The 11,043-nt window shown below is 41.6% G+C and overlaps 1 protein-coding gene across 1 annotated transcript; it reads right to left on the bottom strand.

The window, feature by feature from the left end:
• Positions 1-9,055: 9,055 nt before the first annotated feature.
• Positions 9,056-10,618, bottom strand: LOC137411787 (uncharacterized). The gene has a single exon (XM_078769054.1). The coding sequence runs from the start codon at positions 10,256-10,258 to the stop codon at positions 9,056-9,058; it is 1,203 nt and encodes a 400-aa protein (XP_078625180.1). The 5' UTR covers positions 10,259-10,618.
• Positions 10,619-11,043: the final 425 nt, after the last annotated feature.

The following is an 11,043-nucleotide window of genomic DNA, read 5'->3' as shown; positions in this document are numbered from 1 at the left end:
TGGTACCCATAGCGGTCCCAATATTGGCCCCAATACCGTTGGAAGTTTCAGACAGCTCCCTCGTTCCAGTCAGTAATCCGTTTCCAGCTGCAGTCCCAGCTCTTGTTCCGGCTCCACCAACAGTCCCAGGTTGTATTTTTGCTTTAGGGTTGCTGCATACTTTGTGCTTGGGTGATGTGGGTAGTGGCTATGGGTGTGGCAAGCCCCGCCAAGACCAAGTGGGGGAACTAAAGGTTTACCAGACTGGGAGGAACGAGGTCCCCCTGCTTGCTGTTTCTTTTTACCTTCTTCCATGTTTATTCATTGATTCAGGAATACCTAATTGTTGTAACGGCGTTTATTTGACCGCGTGATGAAGGAATGCTTCTCAAATGAATTTTCTTTTGTTCAGTGTTCCTGGTGCGAGCTCGACTGCAGAGTACGCAGGAGTTGCCTGTGCAACCCAAGTAAGAAATGTCGATTAATGTTCACTTCTCTGTGATGATGTCAACATAACTTTGAGGTCTTTGGATGGTTTTTCTTTGCTACTTCAGAGCTACATGTTTTCTCTTTCATTACCTCCGCCACCAAAGGTGGATGGGGGTTATGTTTTCACCCCTGTCTGTTTCTTCATCTGTGAACAAAATATCTCAAAAAGTTGTGGATGAATTCAAACGAAATTTGGCAGAGGTGTAGTGTATGTGATACGGACTAAATGATTAGATTTAGGTGAAGATGCGGATTCGGCTACTAGAATTTTAAAAGTGATTCTTCACCATTGGGAGACGGGGACAAAAACGATACGTAGCAAGATATCTCAAAAATGTATGGACGGATTCAGACGAAACTTAGTGGACAGGTTGTGTGTGCGACAAGGACTAATCGATTCGATTTTGGTGAAGATCTGCAAATGGATTCGGATATGATAATTATTTAATATGTAAGTGATTCTTCACCATTGAGAGATTGGGTGAAAAGCGATGTATAACATGATATTTTAAAACGTTATGGACGAGTTATGATTAAACTTGGTGGATGAGTTGGTTTGGTGACAAGAACAAGCCGATTTGATTTTGGTTCAGGTCAGAATCCAGATCCGACCTATCAGTGGATACAAAACAAACTGTTCAGCCTGGCGGACGTATGCGCTCTACCGAGTGCCGTTCTAGTTTATTTTATTTTTTGTACACCGCACCTCTCCGATGCCATCTCCAGGCGCTGCAAATCGTCATTGCCAGGCACCGAAGGGGGCTCGGCAATGACGCACGCTGAAAGGGAGTACTCAGTTTTCACTCTGGTTGTTTGTTTGTTTGTTGTACACCGCTCCTTTCCTATGCCATCTCCATGCATTGCAAAACGTCATTGCCGGGCACCGAAGGGGGCTCGGCTGTGACGCATGCTGAAAGGGAGTACTCAGTTTTCACTCTAGTTGTTTGTTTGTTGGACACCGCACCTTTCCTATGCCATCTCCAGGCATTGCAAAACGTCATTGCCAGGCACCGAAGGGGGCTCGGCTGTGACGCACGCTGAAAGGGAGTACTCAGTTTTCACTCTAGTTGTTTGTTTGTTGGACACCGCACCTTTCCTATGCCATCTCCAGGCATTGCAAAACGTCATTGCCAGGCACCGAAGGGGGCTCGGCTGTGACGCATGCTGAAAGGGAGTACTCAGTTTTCACTCTAGTTGTTTGTTTGTTGGACACCGCACCTTTCCTATGCCATCTCCAGGCATTGCAAAACGTCATTGCCAGGCACCGAAGGGGGCTCGGCTGTGACGCACGCTGAAAGGGAGTACTCAGTTTTCACTCTGGTTGTTTGTTTGTTTGTTTTCTTGGTTGTTTGTTTGTTTGTTTGTCCGGGCGATATCTCAGCCATCCTTTGAGCTAGGAAGCTGAAATTTCGGCACAATAGTGAACAAGTCCTTTGTCAAAAACCGTATTTTTTGTTTTTTGATTAATCAATTAATTGAGGAGTTATTTAATTATTAGCAATTAATTAAGTACTTATTTAATTAATCAAATTTCCTTTCTCTTCTGGGCATTATCTCTGGTACCTTTTGAGCGAGGAAGCTGATATTTGGACATGCTAATGACCAAGTGATTTTGCTGCAAAGGATATTTTTGATTTATTAATTAATTAATTAATTAAGTGATTAATTATTTAATTATTCGATTAATGACTAAAATTTTTTTGTTTAAGTTACAGATTCTGATGAAATGGTGGTGGTTTATGTATTCTATTAGCCAATTGATTAACTATTTAATTTTTTTATGATTATCATTTATTTATTTTCCTGTTGGTTCAGCGGTTAGGGTGCCAGCTTGGGATCCTGGGTTCGAGTCCCGCTCGATCGCTGAATTAACGCCAGGGGGGTTGATTCAGCCTGTCATCCTTCCGAGGTCGGCAAATTGAGTACCAGCTTGCTGGGATGAATGATCACGGTGTGTACCCTGATTTAGAATAGGTACACCGTATCCCTGCGCATCGTAAGAGCGTGACCAAGGGTTGGCGTCAGGAAGGGCATCCGGCCATAAAAAGCATTGCCTCAAAAAGGGAACCATGATTGTCATGGGGCCCGCAAGGCTAACCCCCGCTCTAGCGGGGAAAATGGCCTTAAAACGATCATTCATTCATTCTTCTCATCTGGGCAATATCTCAGGCACCTTTTGAGCTCGGAAGCTAATATTTGGACATGACAGTGACCAGGTGATGTGGCCATAAAATATATTTTTGATTTATTGATTAATCATTTCATTGATTAATTATTTATTGATTAATCAATTAATTTTTTTTTATTTTTAATTAATTACTTATTTAATTACATTTCTAAAAGATACATCTTCAGATGAAGCACTGGTGGTTTAGTTATGCTATTAGCCAATTGATTAAGAAAATATTTTGTGAAGATTTTTTATTGATTTTAATTATATAATTAATCAATCAATTATTGTACACCTCTCCCTCCCAATGCACTCTCTTTGAGCTGCACTGCGGTATTGCCGGGCGCCGGAGGCCCCGGCAATGCCGCGCTGTGGGATATTTAATTATTTGGCATGGGGGCGGTGTACTTTGAATATATCTTTACTTGTTTGTTTGCTTTCTTGCTTTCTTGTTTGTCCAGGCTATATCTCAGCCATCCTTTGAGCTAGGAAGCTGAAATTTTGGCACAATAGTGAGCAAGTACTTTGTCAAAAATGGTATTTTTTGTTTTTTGATTAATCGATTAATTGAGGAGTTATTTAATTATTAGCGATTAATTAAGTGTGTTGGGCTAGCGGCTAGCGGCTAGTGTTGGGCTGGCGGCTAGGGTGCCAGCTTAGGATCCTGGGTTCGAATCCCGGTCGATCGCTGAATTAACGCCAGGGGGATTGACTCAGCCTGTCATCCTTCCGAGGTCGGCTAATTGAGTACCAGTTCACTGGTAATACCCTGTTTGTCGTTAAAGGCGGCAAAAAGGGTTGGCGTCAGGAAGGGCATCCGGCCGTAAAACATTGCTTCAAAAAGGGGACCGAAAAACAACAACCACGGTTCCCGAAAAAGGCCAACCCCCGTCTTGCGGGGAAAAATGGCCTCTAAAGGTGGTTATTATTTATATATATATAATTAAGTACTTATTTAATTAATTAAATTTACTTTCTTATTTGGCCAATATTTCAGGTACCTTTTAAGTTGGGAAGCTGATATTTGGACATGCCAATTACCAGGTGATTTGGCTGCAAAGGCTATTTTAGATTTATTAATTAATCAATTAATCGATTAATTATTTAATTGTTTGATTAATGACTAAAAAAATTTTTGTTTTAATTTACAGATTCTGATGAAATGGTGGTGGTTTATGTGTTCTGTGACCGAATTGATTGATAATTACATTTTTTAATGATTATTATTTATTTATTTTCATTATTAATCATTTATTTATTTTCCTTCTCATTTGCCAATATCTCAGGCACCTTTTGAGCTAGGAAGCTAATATTTGGACATGACAGTGACCAAGTGATGTGGCTATCAAGGATATTTTTGATTTATTGATTAATCATTTAAACAATTAATTATTTATTGATTAATCAATTAATTATTTAATTTTTTATTAATGACTTATTTAATTAAATTTCTAAAAGATACATCTTCGGATGAAGCACCAGTGGTTTAGTTATACTATTAGCCAATTGATTAAGAAAATATTTTGTGATAATCTTTCATTGATTTTAATTATACAATTAATCAATCAATTATTGCACACCTCTCCCTCCCAATGCAGTCACATAGAGCTGCACTGCGGTATTGCCGGGCGCCGGAGGCCCCGGCAATGCCGCGCTGTGGGATATTTAATTATTTGGCATGGGGGCGGTGTACTTTGAATGTATCTGTACTTGTTTTCCTATTTTTTTTTCCCCTTCATAAATATATGCTTGTTTCCAGATATGCAGCCATTACTTCCTTGACACAGCCACCATGGAAAAAGGTCATATTACCAAATCCAGAGGAGGAAATTCTTCATCATAAAGGTAGAGTACGAACCTGTAGTATTGTCACAATAATGGCGTGGGGGTTAAAATGTTTTTTATGATAGATATTTATGTCCTTACATATGTGTTTATATTAGTGGTTTTTTATTTGTCTGAATAGGAATTGCCAGGAACGATCATGTAAAAAAAGCATTACTGCCATTTGCCCCACCCTCTCCCCCTCCCAATTCCTCTCTATTCATATATCCTTCCTGCGATTGGATGCTTTGGTCATCTGTTATGTTGACGGTGTTAATGCCCAATCAGATCATTGTGGTTAGTTGGACCTGTGTGCACAACGTTTCCTCGTGCTATTTGAACGTAGTCATTCACCCATCGATTGCTCGGTTGCCAGCAAGTCATGACTGCTCTGGACAGGATGTATGAGACACCTGTGCAAGACCTTTGAGAAGCAAGTGCCAATGAGATCATCATCTGATCATGTCATCCAATCACAGACGAGTAATGATGTCACAAAACCTCAATGTAATTATGCGGATGGTGTCGCCTGGAGAGTGTTGGAAGTCGGGCTCTGAGAGGGCTGGTCAGAAGCGTCTCCATACTCGGCAAGCCCCTCGGCTCCATGCATGAGGGTAGCCAAGGAGATGGGATAAAAGACTTGCTGAGACACAAGTAATGGTTTGTGCTTTCGGACCGCTGATACGCTAAATTCTACCATTACATTAATGATGATGATAAATCATTCAATTAGTAATTTAAATCACCTTCAAAACTGCTCGGTACACCATTGGGAAGGATGCAGACATGACACGTGAGTGACTGCCATCGGTTTCCTGACATTTTAAGTTCTCACGACTTTGTGCTGTGCCATGTGGCGCTCTGGTCATGCGACAATGTATGAGCAGGAAGGTATATGTAACATCTCGTTCAGCAGTCTAGGATTTAGAGTAAAAGGTAAAAATCATCTAGTAAAAGGGCTGTATCGGGTTTCAGAGCAATTGGTTGGTAAATAAGGGACGAGTCGGGATCCGCAGTTTCAGCTGTTTTCTTGCTGGATCCGCAGTTTCAATGTTCTGATCTCACCATAATCTAGGTGGTGGCTCAACAGTTAAGGCGGTACAATCTTAAGGCGATACAAAAGAAATGAGTTCAAGTCCCTGCCATTCCAAAACAGCATCAATTGGGTTGACTCAGCCTTGCGTTGTGCACGGGGCCATTGTCATGCTGAAACAGGAAAGGGCCTTCCCCAAACTGTTGCCACAAAGTTGGAAGCACACAATTGTCTAGAATGTCATTGTATGCTGTAGCGTTAAGATTTCCCTTCACTGGAACTAAGGGGCCGAGCCCGAACGATGAAAAACAGCCCCAGACCATTATTCCTCCTCCAACAATCTTTACAATTGGCACTATGCATCCGGGCAGGTAGCGTTCTCCTGGCATCCTCCAAACACAGATTCGTCCGTCGGACTGCAAGATGGTGAAGCGTGATTCATCACTCCAGATAACGCATTTCTACTGCTCCAGAGTCCAATGGCTGCGAGCTTTACACCACTCCAGCCGACGCTTGGCATTGCGCATGGTGATCTTAGGCTTGTGTGCGTCTGCTCGGCCATGGAAACCCATTTAATGAAGCTCCCGACGAACAGTTGTTGTGCTGACGTTGCTTCCAGAGGCAGTTTGGAACTCGGTAGTGAGTGTTGCAACCGAGGACAGATGATTTTTACGCGCTTCAGCACACGGCATGCCCGTTCTGTTAGCTTGTGTGGCCTATCACATCGCAGCTGAGCTGTTGCTGCTCCGAGACATTTCCACTTCACAATAACAGCACTTACAGTTGACCGGGGCAGCTGTAGCATGGTAGAAATTTGACGAACTGACTTGTTGCAAAGGTGGCATCCTATGACGGTGCCATGTTGAAAGTCACTGAGCTCTTCAGTATGGCCCATTCTACTGCAAATGTTTGTATATGTAGATTTCATGGCTATGTGCTTGATTATATATACCTGTCAACAATGGGTGGCTGAAACAGCCGAATCCACTAATTAGAAGGGGTGTCCGCATACTTTTGATCATGTAGTGTACTACTGAAAGTAGTTTTAATGCTATTGGAAGAAATGACAACATTTTGAGGGTTATGACTGAAAGCCTAAGCAACAGGGGTTCATATCGACCTGCATATGTATGTCGCCCTCCCGCTCTTGGTACTCTGAATCGTGTGGTGAAGCAGTTGCTTTAATAAAACTTGCCTTGTCCAACTGAAGACGACCTCAGATCATTCCACAAAGCTTGCAACAAGTGTGTATGCTCGAGAGAGAGGCAGAAACAACATCTGTCCAATCTCAAGAATGAGCTTTCTAAAACCTGATGGCGCCTTGTCACCCCATATTGCCTGCCCTTGTTTGTCCGTCTCCATATGTTTTCTCCCTCCATCCTGATGTTGGCGTTTCCCCTTTCTCATGTTGTTCCCTTTGTTATGTTGTGCCATGATTTCTTCTGTGTCATGGCTCTTTCCCGAGCTTAGACCATGTAGTAAAAATGTTTTTTTTTTTTTACCCCTATTCAAACAATGCCCCCACATTCATGGATTCGATATTTGCGGCATTCTCCAGGAATGTATACCCCGCAAGTGTCAGGGTCCGACTGTATATGTATATCTGAGTGACAGATGTCTGTCCGTTAGTCTGTTCGCGGTTTACACTGATTGGCTGCGTGAGGCTAGGTGCAATGTGAATGGCTCCTGACATTCCACCACACAGCCATTTATTGCAAAGTATTCCTCATAGACCAAGGATTGAATAATGTATCGTCGAGGCGTATTAAAAGCTGATATTCAAAATCTGATTCCATATTTGACAATTGTAACTAATGGCCGAAATAATAATTGTCAAAATCTAGACTGAAATTGGAATTTATTTTCGGAAAAAGCGATATATTTTTTTCTAACCCGATTAAATTCAGTAACCTGTTATTGGCTGCACTGCATGTGAGGTAAAATGGCTCCAAAAATACTTTTTCTCTCTTTTAAGGGTAATTATTGTGTGCCTGATTTTATTTTCCACCGTACAGGGACACCAGTAGTGATCTTTGTGGATTTGGGTTGTACTTATTGTGTCGACTTTTGTTGCTCCCGAGAATGTCATTGTCTGTTCTGTGTTCTTACTCTTCCACGAGCCTCGATGATGTTTGAAAAACGTAGGGGCGATACCCCTGGCGCTCACCTGGTAGAATAAACAGTATACTGCACTGACTAAAGGTATTTTAAACCAATTTCAATGGTTGCTGGAAGACAGGACAGCATGTAGAATCATACTAACATAATCTAAAGACTTTAAACAAACAAACAAAAAATATCTATTTTGGGGGCAACCACCCCCACCCCCTCCCCCAACCCCCTTTGACTTCGATTTTCATAGTGCCGTGAACAAACATTGGTACATCATGGGTGATGAAGGTTGTCGTCAAGTTTCATCGAAATAGTGTTTTTAGCTTCAGAAGAAAAAGCAACTTCCTATATTGGGGGGTCAAACGTGGATCCACTTTGACCCCTGGTAGACCCCCTTAAGCCACGATTTTCTTGATGTCGTGAACAAACTTTACTCCCCTCCCTCACCTGTTGGACCCTTGTCATTTATGGCTCATAATTGTCGACAGAAAATGGCCATCTCCACATAATTTTTTGGGAAATTCTGAAGCCACACTTACTACTTGGATGTTTTGTTTTATATTTTTTGTCTTTGGATAAGTATGTGAAGCAGAAATTTGAGGGTCACATTGTGTACTTTTGTTTCTATTAATAACTTTTTCACCTTGATGATTGGGGGATGATAGGGCACTTCTGGGGTTTTGCCACCTAAAAAGCATGTTCAGCCACAGCCTGAACCAACTCTTCTCTCTTGACTGGTAGCCGCTTGTCTTTGTGGCCCTGTCTCATTCCTCCAACGTCTCTCTCTTCCCCCAACCATCACCTTTTCCTATTCTAGTTTAACCAGGTACATTATGACCAAAACTGTAAAGAAATTTAACCAGGTAACCAGGTGCATTACATCCTTTTTTATTCCTTTTTTCAACTGTACAGATATGCCAGACTAGCACAATAATTGAGTTCCATTTTCTTGTTCTTGTTCGTGTTTTTTTTTTTTTTTGTATTTAACTCTCCATTGAATGTTTTTTTTCTGATAAAAATTGAGGGTTGTTTTGTTTAAATGTTCCATTCAATCTCATTAGGATGAATATTTTTGCTTATTTTCCCCTAATTGGTCCCCACTAGCATGTTTGTGTTTTTGCCTTTCTCTCTTCTTCCATTTCCACACTTAGAGGAGCAGCAGTTGTGAAGCAGTCCATGGCCATTCGGTGCCTTGATTTGTGGTGTTCCTCATGCGTCAACAATTGTATGCACTGGTCACACTATTTGACAGCTACTTAGCGTGGGTTTAAATCAGCAGACCTCTCAATGTAGGGGCCTCGTCGAGGGGGAGAAGGGTTTAACCCCCCTTAGTACGTCGACGGTCTCAAGATCCGCAACAAATTGGTTTTATTCACTTTATTCGAACAAAACAAATCAAATTATCTCAACAAAACAAACAAATAACTTTATTCTAACCATTAAAACGTTCATGTACGCTTTGCACTGGAGGATGATTTCTCCCCGGTATGTATTCGTCCATGTCTTCGTAATTCTGATGAACGAGTATATGTCTTGTTGCACACAGTACACTTGTGTGGTCTCTCCCCGGTGTGGATTCGTCCATGTTGTTGTAAATTTGACGATTGATTAAATGTCTTGTTACACACAGAACACTTATGTGGTCTCTCCCCGGTGTGGATTCGTCCATGTTGTTGTAAATTTGACGATTGATTAAATGTCTTGTTACACACAGAACACTTATATGGTTTCTCCCCGGTGTGGATTCGTAAATGTTCTTGTAAATGTGTTGATTGATGAAATGTCTTGTTGCACACAGTACACATGTATGGTCTCTCCCCGTTGTGTATTAGTTCATGCCTTTGTACACCTGAGGAAGTTGTAAACGCTTTGTTACACACAGAACACTTGTGTGGTCTCTCCCCGGTGTGGATTCGTCCATGTTGTTGTAAATTTGACGATTGATTAAATGTCTTGTTACACACAGAACACTTATATGGTTTCTCCCCGGTGTGGATTCGTCTATGGTTTTGTAAATGTGATGAACAAGTAAATGCTTTGTTACACACAGAACACTTGTATGGTTTCTCCCCGTTGTGTATTAGTTCATGCCTTTGTACACCTGAGGAAGTAGTAAACGCTTTGTTACACACAGAACACTTGTATGGTCTCTCCCCGGTATGGATTCGTAAATGTTCTTGTAAATGTGTTGATTGATGAAATGTCTTGTTGCACACAGTACACATGTATGGTCTCTCCCCGTTGTGTATTAGTTCATGCCTTTGTACACCTGAGGAAGTTGTAAACGCTTTGTTACACACAGAACACTTGTATGGTCTCTCCCCGGTGTGGATTCGTAAATGTTCTTGTAAACGTGATGATTGATTAAATGTCTTGTTACACACAGAACACTTGTAGGGTTTCTCCCCGGTGTGGATTCGTCCATGTTGTTGTAAATTTGATGAACTAGTAAATGAATAACCCGACTCGTCCCACAACGATTGAAATGGCAGACTTTGCAGCACCAAGTCAGCTCTGACTGGAGCTAAAAAGCTTTGGACTCTCACAATCGGCAAAACCAGAGGAGCCCAGGGCCTGGAAGTGGAAGCAGGATGAGGGGAGGTCGGGGAGTGGAGGAGGAGGTACGTGCTTGGAGCCTTCAAGTTCAACATAAAGTTTTTTTATGAAAAATAATGCAGATGTATAACAATCCACCAATGCAAGTTCAGAAATGAATGCAGATCCTTTACTTTGCGATACAAACGCAATTCCCGCCATTTCCACTCACGATCGAGGCCTCGAAAGTGACCGCCCTCTTCTTCCTCCTACAACTTCGTCTCACTTCTTTCACTCAAAATGCACGAAATTCTGCTGCATGAAATTATGTAGAGGCCTCGTCGGGGGGATATAAGGTAGATAAGGAAGGCGTTGTAACAGAAGAATCAAAATAAAAGTGGAAGAACATAAGGAAATGGGAGCTATTCTGGACCCACAGCCAAACCCGACAAACCATTGCAATACACCCCGAACGTTTATCGCCGCCTCAAACATGGAATTGCAGCTGGCGCTGTTTTTTTAAACAATTGATATTAAAATAAAACGTAGCCTAAAACCACCGGGATTTTATGCTGATTCCGAATCTGTGTCCAAAACTTTTCTCCGATGTGTAGTTCTTGAGTTTTAAGTGGACATCCAGACAGACACACACACATATACACACACAGACAGTCCTCCTTTATATATAGAGATTTAACTTGATCCAGACATTCCTCACACAGATCCACATATATGATGTTTAACTTAATCAAGACCTTCCCCACACAGATCCACATGTATGATATTTAACTTAATCCAGACCTTCCTCACACAGATCCACATTTATGATGTTTAACTTAATCCAGACCTTCCTCACACAGATCCACATATATGATATTTAACTTCATCCAGACCTTCCTCA

Source organism: Myxine glutinosa, unplaced genomic scaffold (genome assembly GCF_964187855.1).
Source record: "Myxine glutinosa unplaced genomic scaffold, kmMyxGlut1.1 SCAFFOLD_1026, whole genome shotgun sequence".
Lineage (NCBI taxonomy): Eukaryota > Metazoa > Chordata > Myxini > Myxiniformes > Myxinidae > Myxine > Myxine glutinosa.
This window is presented reverse-complemented; position numbering and strand designations above follow the sequence as displayed.

What these genes read in the sequence shown, in the direction of transcription:
- LOC137411787 (XM_078769054.1), bottom strand. Translation starts at nt 10,258, where the DNA reads ATGTTGAACTTGAAGGCTCCAAGCACGTACCTCCTCCTCCACTCCCCG.